Here is a 16,402-nt window from a genome sequence, read left to right on the forward strand (position 1 = left end):
TAAGAGGGAGAGAGAGAACGAATGAATGAGAGCGATGGAGAGGCACAGATGGAGAGAGTGAACGCTGGAGGGATGGAAAGGGGCCGACTGTATGATAGAGGTGCTGTCAGAGTGGCAAGTCTTGGGTCGCTCGGTCATTAGGACAATATTTCAAGCAGGGGATTAGAGATTCAGGCTCATGTGGCGAAGCCCACTGGCTGTTGTTGATGAACGGTACTTATAGTGCCATTGTACACCAGGGAACAGAAAGCTCTGCTGGGAGCTGGCTAGTTACTGTAGGGCAGAGGTACCTGTGCTCTACAAACAAACATACTTGTACAGGGTAAACTACAGCTAGGCTATATTCAAGAGAGAGAGGGAGAGAGGGGTGGGGGGTAGCCTCGCGTAGCCAGGCTTACTCATCTGCGAAGAGAAAAGCCTGGTGTCAATATCAGGCAGAGACTGTTCAACTTCCGCCGTGAGAATTTCAACGGAAGACTACAACGCATGACGTAACTTCCGTTAAACACAGCACTTCCGCCACTTCCGCTAGAACCAACCGGAAGTCCTATTGTGGCCAGGGTGGGTGGGGGGTGGGGCGATTTGCAATCAAAGTTCCATTGATGGGATGGGTGTTCAAAAACGTTAAGATCGTATTCTTCCCAGTATGTGTAATGGATCTGCCAACCAATGGATCCCCCTCGAAACCAGTCGAGAAGTTTTTTAAAGAGAGACCGGCGAGTACGAGAGAACAAGAGAGGGATATAGGAGAGGGGAGGGGGTAAAGAGAGAGAAGAGAGACAAGTGAAGGAAAAGAGGATTGAAACAGTAATATTACAACATTAGTGTGCTCTTCCAAATAGAATGAGGGGAAAATATACAAAAAAATACGAATAAAAACAGACATGAAAGGTAAACGCTTCACTTCCTGCAAATTCTCACACCAGTGCTGCTTGCAATTCGCAATTCCCTTGTCGACAAAACAACTTACAGTCCCTTGGGAGGTTAGGCAAAGAGAGCTAGAGAGAGAGAGAGAGAGAGAGAGAGAGAGAGATGCAACTTGGTGGTGGTAACAGTGCCTAACCGTCTGTCATAGCCTGCAGGAGCAGTAGCTCCACATGGGGTTAAAGCCTTGACTACGCTAAATTATGCCCTCCTCTCTTTATTAATAGGTTCCCTGCTCGTAAATACGGGCACGGTAAATATCGGGAAAAAAAGAACTGGTCGACAGCACAGCGCTTTCATAATTAATTTGCTACGTACTGCATAGCGGCCATGTCTTCTCCTAATGTGATTTAGGTTCCACCCGCTGTTTGTCATGTTGTGAAGTCCTAAGAGCTCATAACTGCTTTTACAGTATGAGTTTTAGACAGAAATTAAACAGGCCAGTGAGATGGCCAGCCCAGTGACATCATCCGCTCAGCTGCACGTAGAAATACATAGGGGTGATCATGGGGGAGCATTAGAGCAATCCACCAACTATTCATCATGGCAGCGCAATTGCTTGAGTGCTCCATTGTTCATGCAGGCACCAGCGTGAAACAAATCAATCTACAATAATATAGCTAATCAAATCTAATCAGAGAAAATATTAAGTATCCACCTGTTTCCGCAAGAATTTACTGTAGCATTATCTGCGGGACACTTCCCGTTAACAGCAGACATAGCTCACGTTGCGTCGCCGTTGTGAGCTTGTAGTTCACACTCGGCTGCGGCGCCGGAAGCTGCCGCACACCTTCTGCGCAATGCACGATGGGACGTTGGAAAGTTGTGGATAGATTTTTCATAAACATTTTAGAAAACCATATCGCACACACTGTAGATGCAGTGTTACTTGATGTCCATGTACACTGCATTTGAACAGAACAGTGAATAAACAGTGAATTGTTTTTTTACACTGCTCACTGATTTTTGAAGTCTTGAACCAAGAAATAACAAAAAACCTTTACTTATTTTGATTACTGACAAAGTTTAGTCATATTCCTATTCAAAAAACGCTTGCTGTTTCTTTCAGCGTTTTTCTGTGTATTTTCATTTGACTGCGGGCAATGTTTAGTCACATTTCTATTCAAGAAAGCTACAGAACCTCGCTGCTTTTTTGTGACAAGAGACACAGCTGGTAGGGAGAGAGAGGGACCAGCTCGGGAGAACTGCAGATAGCACGGGAGAGAAATGCAGGCTTATTTGCAGAAAGAATATGACTTTGATCATAGAGATGATACGACGCCAAAGTAAATAAGTAACATGGGGGTTAGAAAGATGTCCTTGGTTTGTGTTGCCATGGCAATGTACTAGTGTGTGGGTTAGTGGTGTGCGTGCGTGCGTGCGTGCGTGCGTGCGTGCGTGCGTGCGTGCGTGCGTGCGTGCGTGCGTACGTGCGTGCGTGCGTGCGTGCGTGCGTGCGTGCATGTCAGATGGGTGGGCAGCATACATTTCAGAGCATGTTACGTCAATCAATCGAATGTGTTCCAGCTTGGATCAATGTACACTTTAAGTTCATACTTAGCACTATCACAACTTTTCAAGGTTTTCATTATGCACACATTGTCATGATTTTTGAATACCCAAAATATAAAATAATGGTTAAAGTGGTTGAAATCTAAAATGACACAGAGGCTTTCCCGGTTTTAATTTGTTAAACTTAATGTCAGATTAAAATCTTGTTTTAATGATAATTGTTTTGACAATTATTTGAGGGCCCAAGAGCCACTACTGTAGGCTGCATAAGGACATACAGTAGGCTACTTGAAGGGGATGGTGCGTAGGGATGTCCAAAAAAATGGACCTTTATCAAAATCGATTATTCTATAGCAATAATGGAATATTAATCGATTATTAATTATTAATTATTTTTTTAATTAAAAAAAAAAGGTTTTCTTTCTTCTGTTTGCAATGCACATTTACATATGTACAACATGGCTCTTCAGGTAATTGGTAGCCTAACTACTATTCATCTTTCTTTTTAGAACAGTGTACTGTTCACCTAATCTCTCAAGAACAGATTCTGTGATGCTTACAATACAGAGAGAGGGCGCTGTTTTCCCCTTTCTTTGATGATGGCTACCAAACAATCAAGCCTGAATCAATCACACATGTGTCTGAGACGGGGGAAAAAAAGTTTGATTTTCGATTATGAAATATTAAAATCGATTATTGATTAATCGATCCCTAATGGTGCGTGCGTATAGTATACAGTAGGCTGCATAAGGACATACAGTACTTACAGGGGATGGTGCGTAAGTAAAGGTTGTCCCGGATGACCTGCTGCAGTTTGTGGTCCAGGGAGCCCTTCTGGAACTGCAGGCTGAGGTAGTGCCGCAGGTCAGAGTTCAGTACCTTACCTGAGACGACAGAGACAGAAAAGTTAGGAAAACAAACAAAAAAATGAAGTCATGAAATAACAATCAGTATTCTTAAGGACAACGACGATAATGAAAAGGAGGAGGTAAAAACCTCTACATCTCAAACAGCGTCAAGCCCAGGTTGGACCTTGGATCTTTTAAATGAGTGCAACAAGCAAACGAGGATGAATTAATGAATTAATACCTGTTGTAAAGGAGGAACTAAAATGTATTATATAAATCTTGAAAGAAACACACATCCTCCAATAGATTATCCATCCGTATGGACACCCTTCTCTCTCCAATGAGAGAACCGGATAGGCACCAATTACCTATTAACAATCTGGCATTGTTAAACATTGGACAGCATGGCTTGCAAGCAGATCCAGCAGCAGATCAGCCACACAGTATCTACGCCCTCCATACAGAGAGAGCATGTGAAACACACTGAACTACTCAGGATGCACAATACTTTCTTCCTGAGCCTGCCACAACACTGATGCCTCAGGCTGAAGCCAGAGACCCGTAAAGGGTTTAAGTGTAAATGCCCAATAATAGAGTTTAAAACTTGTGTATGAGACAAACCATGAGCCTGTCTCTCCCACGGTATTATAGAGAGCTTGATGCGTGGCCGCTTACCTCACCATGCAAATGTTGTTACTGCTGTCTCTTACTATAGTACCGGTTTGGTGGAGGTAGCTGTATACCAGTAAGACGCCCTAAGGGCGAGAAGCGACCTCACCCTAACGGGCCCTAAAGGGCGAGGTTGTGCACAAGAGCGCGTGCACATGGGAAACTGACGTTTCGATGCTTAAAGCATCTTCCTCAGAGAGACACAGACATCTCCTTACCTATCTGAAGTGGTCCCAATTCCCTGCTCCACCAGTTCTATCAATATTAATACAGTGATTTCAAGTTCCTCAGCATACACATCGCTGAGGACCTCAAATGGGCCACACACACATCACACGGGATGAAAAAGGCTCACCAATGCTTGTAATGCTTCCGTCGGCAAAATTAATTCAGTGTAAATGGCAAATGGTGCATTTATATAGTCCCTTGCTCCAAAGAGCTTTACAATGTGCATTACCTTGGCACACATGTGCACACCGATGGTTGAGGAAACCATGCAAGGCCCCAATTTGCTCCTCAGAATCAGTTAGAGGTGCAGTGTCTTGTTCAAGAACACGTGCGAGAACATTCGCACGCGCGAGAACATTCGCACGCGCGAGAACATTTTACCGTTTTTAACCATTTTAAAAATGGTTAAAAACTGTTAAAAACGGTTCTGCATGACGGCGAAACCATTTCAGGCTTAATATAATCGGGTTAATTTATAGTATGATGTCTTTCTTACCTATTTGGGAGCTATATGTCCAGCGAAAAAGAACCGACAGTTGTAAAGTACTGTTATTTTATTCATATTAAGCAGCTGTCAAAACCTGTCTGTTTACTGCATCTGAGACCAGTGGTTGGTCACTTTTAGACGCCCACATCTCCCACAGCGAATTACAATCCTTCATTTGCCAGATTGACAGTTCGACGACGAATGAGAACACATTTATTTGCATCGCGGTTCGCAGATCCGTTTTGTTAGACCGGATCCAAACAGATATGGCAGGCATGTGCGGGAGCGGCCGGGATTTACGGGAGGTTCAGTGCCACTCGCGGGTGTGCGGGAAGAGACCCTGATTTCCGGGAGTCTCCCGCAACATCCGGGAGACTTGTGATGTCTACAAGTTGAGTAAAACTACAAAGGTAATGGCATCAACATGTACTTAAAGTACCAAAAGTAAAAGTACTCATTATGTAGAATGTCCCATTTCCAAGTTTTCATATGTATAAAAATCTTTGGATAACAGAAGATCTACAAGCTCACAATGTGTCGCATCGTGACACATTCAAGGCTTATTTACTTTACACCACTGACCGGGACATTGTACAACATCACCATGGAGAGCATCCTGACGAAGCAGCATCACTGGTATGGGAGCTGCACCTCCCTTAGCAAAGTCGGATGCAAGCGTCCCTCCCTCCAGGAAATTTAAGGCTGTAATTCAAGGCTGAGTGGATCATCGAGGACACTCACCACCAAAGGCAAAATCTGTTCATGCCGCTTATGTGGCCACTAAAAGGCAAGCGATAACTCAGTATAGTAGGAAAAAGCCATTTCACCAGACTATGGAGCAGTTTCTACCTGTGGATCACCTGTTGATCGAGTGCTGAGCCCTTTCGCCACAAAGCCTTCACACAGCCATTATCTTTGTAATGTACTGTACAGTATGTGGCTGTGATTGCACTCCACTGCTGCTGCACAGGCACTTACAGTACGGTAATGTCTGCCAATCTCTGCCAAGTGATGCCGCACGTACACAAACGATTGTGATTCTATATCTGCTACTATTATATTGGTCACATTTAATCTCTACGGCAGAGGTCTTCAACAGGGGGTCCGGGACCCCTAGGGGGTCCCTCCAAATCTTTGAGTGATAGGAACTTTTTACTCTTCTTTTTTTACATTAACCACTTGAACCCTAGCGTCCATATTCTGAGAACTTTAGCCAAAAATAGCTGATCTACAAGCTCACAACGCCTCGCAGCGCGAGGCATTGTGAGTTTGTAGATCGGCTATTTTCGGCAAAGAGGTTTCGTGTAGAGGGGGAAAAAGAGCAGACTAAGTACAGAGTGAAAGGTGAAGTTCATTAAGTATTGACGGTTCAAGTGGCTAAATATCTGAAAACACAAATTGACATGAATCCAAAATACACTGATGATTGTGCTGTCAAACAATGAAACTTATGGAATCTATTTATGAACAGATTTTGAGGGTCGGTCCCTGCATCACCTCTCTCTCAACTAAGGGGTCCTTGGCCTGAAAACGTTGAACACCCCTGCTCTACGGTTTATTGCAATTTTAACAACGCACAAGAGACTGTGATTCTATATTATCTATATGCTATTTTTAGCTTCTGCAAATGTTTCTGTACCTGCACAAGAAACATTTACTATTTCAAACCCTTGTGTATATATTTGATATTGTCCCTTTTTGTTATCTGATTATGTTTTTCTAGCTTCTTTGCTCTATTATCTCTTGGGAGCTTGGAGAAAGAATTCCAATCTCACTTTTTATTTTTACACCAGTGAGCCGGTGATGTGATAATAAAGTAGAATTTAAAGCTGGCATTAAGATTGGTCAGGTGTAGAATAACAGAATTATGAAGCATTGTCTTTTTTTGTCTTTCTCCCCTGTTCTACTAATGCCGAAACACCTTAGATCAAGACAAAAAAAAGTGCTGTTCCTGCTTGAATGGTTATATAATGAAGTCGTCACATTGAAATTACCATTGGAACAGACTGTTCAAGTGCATCAAGGCAATAGCTGTCTTTCCTCATTTTACCTCATCTTAATTCATTTTTAAGTGAATGCAGCAGAGATTTAGGCAAATAGGTGGAGGCGGCTTAGGGAATGATTTCTTAAACCCTAAAAACGACCAAGACTGCTTACAATGAAGAGAATATATTGCTTCTCGGTTATACAGCTATTCCCCAATGTATTGCACAGAAAGTACATTTTGCACTACCATTCTGTGAAGTGGTCCTTAATATCAGCAAGGTGCACAACTATAATGATTACAACCCAGACAATCTGGAGGTGGTTGTGGAGGGTGGTGGATTAGGAGGAAGCTGGATGCTTTCTCCCTCTATGGTGAGCTAGTGGGGTTCAGCCAAAGACTCATGACCCCAGCACGCCACAGTGGACAGTGCCAGTAGCCATCAGCCATCAAACCAAGCCCGACACCACATGAGAATTTAAGACCTGCACTGTTTGTGTTCTCTGGGATTACCGGCTCCTGTTTGACTCTGCCACACTTGCACTGGGATGTAGGGGTGGGCGATATGGTGATAAATATACAAGACGATACAATGTCTCAGACTCCACAGTATGCCTTTTCAGAGATATCGTATGTATCGTGATACAATGAGGGAGCCTTATAACAAATCCTGTTGAATGTTTGATAAAGATATTCATTGCAGAATTCATTTAAACCTGCATTTTGGTCTAAATCAGTAGTTCTCAAACTTTAAAAAGTCAAGGTCTCCCCTTAACTCTGACAGTATACAAATGAAACCAAATGAACCCGTAAGGGTCCATTTGGTTTAATTTGTATGCATACTTGTATGTATACTGTCAGAGTTACATACTTGTAAGGGTCAATTTAGACCTCCCAAAAGGAACCCAGAGAGTCCCTGGATCTTTGAGGACCACTGGTCTAAATGGTCTGTTACTCCTTTTTCCCTCCCTTTTTCTTTTAGTTTTTGTTACCTGGCTTGTAGGTGGTTGTACTGTTAAGTAATTTGAAAAATAACCATAAAAACCAACATGAAAAAGAATTGTGATAAGATCGTGTATCGTGATACCGCTTGGACAAATATCGTGATATTGTATTTTTCCATATCGCCCACCTCTACTGGGATGTACATTACACTACAGAATACACAGAATACAATGAGATGCCTATGGATGAGTGTTGTGAAACTGACATTATATTCACATATATCTGTTGTTGATGAATGTATGTGTACACATTATATTCATATTTACTCTCGATGTATTATCCATTATTTAAATAATACTCAGGGCGCCCGCTGGCCTACTGGTCCGGGCGCATACCACATGGGCTTTGTGTAGCCTGGTGGCATCGCCGGTTCGATTCCCGGTCCGGACGACCTTTGCCGCGTGTCACTCCCCATCTCTCTCCCCATTTCCTGTCATTCTACTATCCTATCAAATAAAGGTATAAAAAGGCCCCCAAAAACAAATCTTTAAAAAATAATAATAATAATATTCTACATTTAGCTCATTACATTATTATTACTGTTATAATATCAATATCAAAATCATCTTAATTTTTATCATATTATTTAACATCATTCTCATCACCACAACCATTTCCACCAATATTACCATCTGCCATCATCGCTATAATTTCCATCGTCAACATCATACTACCATTATGTATTATACTACTTTATTGTATTGTTTACCCAGGATGTTGCGTTTGAACAACTTATATATATTAAATATAAAATAATGTTAACTCTCTTAGTCCCAGCGCAGAAGTCTATTTTATATTTGTTCTTATTTCTATGTACCTATCCTGTGTTTCATGCTTACTGCTGTTGCTACTATGACACCAGCATCTCCCCATGATCAATAACAGTTTGTTATCTTATCATATCTTGTCTTACCAAATTCAGTTGAATTGAGACTGTGCAAATCCAAACTGCTATGATAATAGGCAGTGGCAGCGTGATGTGAAGCAAGGCATCTTAGTTTCAATAACAAGCGCCCAAAAACAAGTCAAAGATTTTACCATTTTCAGCAAAGAGATGAGTGATGCCACAACCCCTTATACTGACGAGAGAACTTCTTCAAGTGTCCTTTGTTGCTCAAGGCTTGTGAGAGCCTTTGTAAAAATGAAAGAAGTTCATGCTAAGTTTGCAGCAGATGGCTGCTTTATATTCGTCATACACAATTGGGACGGAAAACTTCTCTGTCTCTATAAGAGAGGAGAGGAGATGATGAGTATTTTGGGATGGATGCAAGATCGTCAGTGCTGTTTCTGATCTCTTGAAACAGCCAGAGTGCCACAGGCTCTCTCCTCCTTCCCCCCTTTTTTTTTCTTTATAATTTTTATCCCACATTTTGTAACCCATTTTTTTCACCCAGTGCCAATTGCCTAAGCTGTAATCCTGGGCTCTGCTCTCCCTCTGCCGCGCCTGGGGGGGGGGGGGGGACAACGGACTGACCTCATGCTTCCTTCTATGCATGAGTAGTCCAAGTTGCTTCTTTTCACCTTACAGGGGGGATTTCCCCAGTTTGGACGTAGCGCGTGCCCGCGTGGAAGGAACAATGTTATTTCAACCAGTTCCTTTCCCCTCCATCAGGCACCCCCGGCTGGCCAGGGGGAGGCATTATAGAGACCAGGATTGCTGCATGTTTTTGTGAGGGTATCTACCCTAGGAGACAACATGCAAACTCCACACAGAAAGGCCCTTTCGCCAACCCCACCTAGGGTGTGGGCGCTGATTGATGACGCGGAGGAGGGAACAGGGCCCCAGCGCCCCCAGCGTCCCCCGGCGACGGGAATCGAACCCAGGACCTTCTAGCTGTGAGCCAGACGACAGCGCTACCAACTGCGCCACCGTGTCCCTCTCCTTCCTCTCTTTACCTCCTGCCATTCCATCAGTCATTACCTCGCCCCCCCCCCCCCTCCTCCCCATCTCCCTGTCCTCTCGCCCTGACATAGACTAAAACCTGCTCAGCATGACCCCTTCCTCGACCCCCCCAGTACATGGTTATGAATGCCAATCAGCCAGAACTAAAGAAGCAGAAATCCAGCTACAGCAAATGTCCAGTATCTGCTGATAAAGGAGAGGAGATAATTATGTACTTGTGAAAGGATAGAATAATGATGAGCTGTGGGAATACTTCTCCACGCTTCGTCTCATCCTCTGTGTCTCAAACCCCCTGCCCCACACCCCCCCCACCCCCTTAAAAAAAACTAGATGCATCGTGCTTTTTTCACTTCGACAAAATTGTTACATTCCGTTCCCCCTACGGCCGTAGGCTGCTGAAAAAATAGAGTTGTTTTTCTACGGTACTGTGAGTGTTGCCTTAATTCTTCTCCTTCTGTTTTAGGAGCTGACATCTCAGTGGGGCCTGTCTTTTAATTTGACCGAAGCAAGCAAACTACTCTGAAGAGAGCGCCACCTCACAGCTGGTCCAGCAGACGGATAGACACGCGGGAACGCACAGGGCCTTCATCTCTATCTCTTCCAGAAAATCCTTTTTCAGCATATTCTGCCGCCCACCCCATCCGCAACAGCAACCACGGGAATACCCAGAGAAAACAGGCTGTTTAAAACGGCCTCTGTGCCGTGGTCCATATGTTTTCTGAAGGCTCAACAGCCACACAGGTATTCTTCTTTATGGGTAGGTTGTGCAGTGTTGTGAGAAAGTATTTTGCAATATTTTTGTCTTCTCTCTCACTCACAAACCGCAACACAGAAGGACTTGACACATACTGTATGTCCCTCTGTGTTCAACAGCAGAAGATGGACACACTGTACTGTACTGTACTTTACTGAATGGAGCAGGTGTTAAAGTGTTCGACTGTGTGAGGGTAGGGAATAGGGATGGGACAATATGAAAATGTCATATCACAATTATTGTGACAAAATAAAATCACGATTTCCAATATTATCGCGATAATCAAAATCCATTATCCTGGGGCGGAACATTTGCCAAAAAATATCCCATCTACAAGCTAGCGAGCTTGTAGATTGAATATTTTTTGGCAAAGACAATTGATAGAGAGTGAAAAAAAGTACGTATCAAGTACGTATATTATAAGTACCTTTTACCAATTATAGAGGGTTTAAGTGGTACCGGATATGCAGCTAGGCAAATAAAAGGTGAATTCATCCCAGTGCATGACGGAGGACGATATCACGATAAATTTAATCTCCACGATACGATCATCGTGAGTGTTTTTTATCACGATAAACGATAATATCGCTTATCGTCCCATCCCTAGTAGAGAATAGGACACAGCTGAAAGTGAGCACTTTTGGCAGGATAAATACAAATCAAACAGACAATCAGGCACACACACAAGTAGAATAATACAAGTACACACGCACAAGCACGCACGCACACACACACGCACGCACATCTAATCTCTTCATTGTGCATATAGTGCAGTCTTTGTGGTTTCCTAGCTGGGTCCTGTCAGAGGCTGTTAGTGAGGTTGTCTCTTCATAGATGCGACTCATCTTCAGATAACAGCTATTGTAGCTTGCCTCCCTTTTTTTTTCTCCAGAGAGCGGAGGGCTCAATGGACTCCATTGTGTCCCTCCGGCCCATACACTCGCTGGGATGTTTGTAGTGAGTGCAGCCAGCCAGGAAAATGAGCATAACACACATCATATGTCAACAAGAGAGAAGGGAAGTTGGAACGAGAGGATTTTGGGCCCTGATTCGCCCGAACATTCCTTCTGACGTCTTCTTCTCATCCAAACCGGACCACCTGCTGCCTCTCTCTCATTATGATTTCATTTTCTTTATTTCTCCCGTATTTTACATTCTTTCTTTTGGTTACTTGTGGCCCTTTCATCATTAACATACTAAAATCCCTCACTTCAGTATTTCTATTATGCTGCAACATAAGAGCTGACAGCAATTTAGGTTGGATGAAAGTCAAAGTCAAATCGAGCATGGATTCCTTCCAGATAGTGCTCTCCGCCACTGAAGCTCCCCGTCTCCTTTTATGCAACCGTTTCATTTTCACATGATTTGAGGTGAATCCTTCCGTGCTGTTTTGCCACTTTACTCGGCATCAGCAGCAGGGCTCAAACCTCTGGCCTCGACAAAACGCTTGGCAGCCTCAAAGGAACAGAACACATGGGGAGAGCGACTGTGGCAAGGGCAAGGGCATGGAGATGAGTGCTGTAACTGGCACCACTGGTGAGGCAGCAGACTTTACATCTTCACTTACGGAACAACACTTAACTGAGAAACCACAGGATAAAAGTAACATCGTCTCACACTCACAGGGTGTGGGAGACCATTTGAGGAGGTTTTGCTCCAAAACGTATTTGTCTGGCTGGAGAAACTACAGTTAGTAAGGGAAAGTTAGCCTCTAGCTACATCAATCTGGGAACTAAATCTAAATGACTAGCTTTCTTCACAAATGTGTTCTACTAGGTGTCTACTATCACCTCTGAACTTTGTCAAACCCAACTCCCTTGACATACTTTGTGGGAGCCAATCAAAGTTGGGGGTATCGGGATACCCAGGGCCTGGGATTAAAGGGGGAAAAATAAAAAATGGCCAATATGAACGTATGAAGTGTGTAATTAGGGTATTGTTGGGCTGCTGAATCCATTCCAACCATTAGTTATAAGTAAAAATGACTCTTGGCCATAAAAAAGGCCTAATTGGCTAAGGCTTAGCCAATCATGTCATTCGAGTTCACCTGTGTCCTCTTAGTCCCTATGTTTTAAACCCTGTGTTTGAATGTTCCTTGTCAGATTGTATCATGTTATCCTGTGTGTCATGTGTGATTACCAACCTGATCTTGAATAGTTTTCATGAATTCAAACACTACTCCAACCTTTTTTTTTATTGCCAATATTATATGTCTCGTGGCCTATTTTATGGCCAAGGAGTCATTTTAACTGAAAACGAATGGTTGGAATGGATTCAGCAGCCCAAAAATACCCAAATTACACTCCTCATACGCTCATATTGGCCATTTTTTATTTTTTTCCCCTTTAATCCCAGGCCCTCGGGATACCCAATAACTTTGATTGGCTCCCACAAAGTATGTCAAGGGAGTTGGGTTTGACAAAGTTCAGAGGTGATAGTTGACACCTAGTAGAACACATTTGTGAAGAAAGCTAGTCATTTAGATTTAGTTCCCAGATTGATGTAGCTAGAGGCTAACTTTCCCTTACTAAGTGTATACATGAGTTAAAGGAGGACCAGAAGGAAATAAATGCTTAAATGCTCATTATGGGGCTTTTCTTCTAAAAGGGGTAACGTCGCCCACAAAAGGTGGTTGATAAAACGTTGCAACTTGCATGCAGTCCCTCGAATGCGCAGAGCTGTGCTCTATAATTTAGGTACTAAATGATGCCATTTATTCAGGCTACAACACAACCCAGGGATCGGCACACACTGCTCTAGGTTGCAGATGGAATTTGTATATTTCCTATTCAAATCTATTTCTGAATATCATCTTTGTCGGGTGGAATCCTCGTATCTTCAAGTTTCAAAAGTGTACGTTCTTTCGCAAAGTAAAGCCCTGCTTCATGTTACAAGGCCGTCGCACAAAAGTATCTACAAGCACAAAAGTATCTACAAGCACGCTTGTAGATCGGCTGTTTTAATCTAGTTTAAATCATTTTTAAAATGATAAATGCAAAATGAACAGTTTTGGACATACAAGGTTTTCACCCGACAACGACGATATGCAGAGATGTGAGTGAGTGGTCGGTGACTATGACGACATCATGTTCCAGAGGCGTTCTCATAAGCATGGGAGGATTCCATAGGGAGGTCATTACACAGTGCAGTAATTAAACAGGCTTCTGGATAGCCAATACTGTATGTCTATGTCATGGGGTCTATGATTACTCTCCTCACATCTTGATCTCCAATAGCAGTGGTTCCCCACATTTTTAGCTCGAGACCCAAAAGAGAGATTAGACATTTGCCTGGTAAACCAAACTAGTGAAAATAGCAGATCTACAAGCTTGGAAATCGGCTATCTTCACTACTTCTTGATTTTTTGGTTTTCTAATTTTTGGAATTTCGTAGATTTCTTTTATTTGTTCATGAAATTACTGAAAAAAAAATCATTCAATTTGTTTTTAAATGTAGGAAACCAAAAATAAAGGGACCCATAAAAATGTGTCCTAAAGGGACCCCCACAAATGGCTTGGGAACCAGTGTTAGAATGCAGAGAATACAGAGCAACAGGGGCCCCCCACCACCCCTGAAAAAATAAATAAATAAACAAACAAACCAACCCTGTAAATATAGCCAAATAACTAAATAAAATCAAAGTCTAGCAAACTAACCAGTATAACCATAATGCCAGTGATGTGGGGGCTGTGCCGGAAGCGGAACAGAGCACACACATAAAGTACACAGATGCCCCCCCCCCCCCCCCCCCCCCCCCCCCCACACACACACACACACACACACACACACACACACACACACACACACACACACACACACACACACACACACACACACACACACACACACACACACACACACACACACACACACACACACACACACGTGTGTTATATAATCAGAATCAAGTGCAAACAGGCATTTGTTTGTGTGCTGACAGGGTGACTTTGAAGCCTGTTTCTCTGTGCAATGCAAGTAAACGGGGAAAAATTAAACAGCCTAGCAAATTAAACATATCTCGCCAATATTTAGAGTTACAGTTACAACATTGCAAGATAACTACACAACCTGAACGTAGGACGAAGAACTTGGTTGGTGTGTTTTGTGACTTTGCTGCTGTCCATGGTGCTGCTTATGATTATAACGTAGCCTATATATGTGTACAGATGTGCCATTTCAAATCTTCACACGTCCTGCCATTCACACGTCCTGCCATTGGCAAGACAGTAGATTTTCAGGGGATTTATAGAACATTGAGCTTGTAGATCAGCTATTTTTATGACCTTCTCTGACTTCAAAGTTTAAATCTACGTATATGAAGGTGGATTCTGCTTTTCAATGGGAATGGAGCGGTTTCTTGCCATTTGCGGGTTTCTGCAAAAATACGCTCCATTCTCCATACAAATTAGAAAGGCAAAACAGCGAAAGAAACCTGTGGAAAAAATGCATTTGCAGGACACTTTTCTGGAAAAAACGGCATATCTGTACATCTCTTTATGGCTTTTTCTGCCCTTATTGATAGATACAGTAGACTGACAGGACATGGGGAGAGAGATGGGGAGTGACACGCAGCAAAGGTGATCGGGATCGGGATTCATTAGCAGCCTATAGGTGCCTGGACCACTATATGCCAGCCGACCGGGGTGGTGCATGTGTACATCTCTGCTAGCCATGCAGGTAAAACTTACACCATACCTTAAGTTTTGACCATAGACGCCTTGCCTTGACCTCAATGAATCTACTCTTACACTAGCCGAAGTCTAGACCAATTATTTCTTTGGCTTGTCAGACATTTTCTGTTCCCTGTTATCTACCTGTCCTCGACACTGTAGACAAACCACCCAGTCGGCTACATCTTTCAGCCGGCGGTGTTGACATTTCTGATACAGTATTTCCTAAAAAAAAGTTCAGAGTGTATGATTTCTATACTAGCATGTCCAAGCTGTTGGAGAATGCATTGCAGAATGAGATTGGATATCGTCACTGTCAGGCAGAAACCTCGTATTTCCAAGTTTCAAATTTGTACGTTTTTTTTGCGAAGTAAAGCCCTGCTTCGTCAGACAAGCGTGTCGCACAAAAGTAGTGAAAACAGCAGATCTACAAGCACACAACGCCTCGCAACGCAACTAGTTAATTTTTGGAGCTGTGTGGAGCTCCCTATACATGGCCGTGTGTGTATCCGTCTATGTGGGTCCGTATGTAGCCTCAAGAATGTGGTAGTACCTTTTATGACCACACATGTTAAGGGAGGGGCGCTGTTTTCAACTGCAATACACACACACACACGCACGCACACACACACACACACACACACACACACACACACACACACACACACACACACACACACACACACACACACACACAGCTCCACTTCGAACAGAGGTTCGATTTTTTTAATGATAAAAACGAACAGTTTTGGACATACAAGGTTTCCACCCGACAACGACAGTATTTACCCATAGAGAGTATAAAAGATGTTTCACCCCAGGCAAGGCTGCCCGACTGAGAGTCTTCCACCCACTCTCTCAACAAATCATCCGTAATCACAGGATGCAATCTGCAGATATGACTGGTTTTCTTTACAGCAGATGCTCCACTTTCCAACAAAGACGTTTCTTCCCTGAATGTTGCTTGCTGACTGTAGCAGATAATGGCAGATTCTGCTCTGGAGAGAGGTCACTTACAGATAAAGATTGACAACCTACTGCACCTCTCACCTTTCTTATCTCCTCTTCTAACGTGTCTGTGTGGAGCCAGCAACAATTGAAGTCCTCTCCTCACAATGCTGTGAGCTTGCATATAGCTCTAGAAGAATTATGAGCCCAAGGAACCAAGCGACTGTCACTGAGGTCATTAGTTTAGTCCACTCAGAAAAGTCGTTTATTCATGAGTGTGGTGGTTCACCTTCAGAAGCATGTACTACTGTACTCAGGGGCGCCGCACCAAATTCTGGGCCCTGGGTACAAGGATTCACTGCGGGCCCCCGCACAATTATTTTGTGCTTTAACTACTGAAAAAATACCAGATATACAAGCTCACAGCAACATTTTGGCTGCGCACACATTTTCACAACTTTTCAAAAATA

General features: G+C 43.1%; 1 protein-coding gene across 1 annotated transcript in view; it reads right to left on the minus strand.

Moving 5' to 3' along the window:
• Positions 1-16,402, minus strand: part of magi3b (membrane associated guanylate kinase, WW and PDZ domain containing 3b) — a gene marked incomplete at both ends in the record, with an annotated part of 266,704 nt that overhangs the window by 117,929 nt on the left and 132,373 nt on the right. Inside the window, one exon of the mRNA XM_080728681.1 lies at positions 3,204-3,320. Coding sequence (XP_080584807.1) covers positions 3,204-3,320 — 117 coding nt within the window. The remainder of the gene's footprint in view (positions 1-3,203; positions 3,321-16,402) is intronic.

Source organism: Nannobrachium achirus, assembly GCF_963921795.1.
Source record: "Nannobrachium achirus genome assembly, chromosome: 6".
Lineage (NCBI taxonomy): Eukaryota > Metazoa > Chordata > Actinopteri > Myctophiformes > Myctophidae > Nannobrachium > Nannobrachium achirus.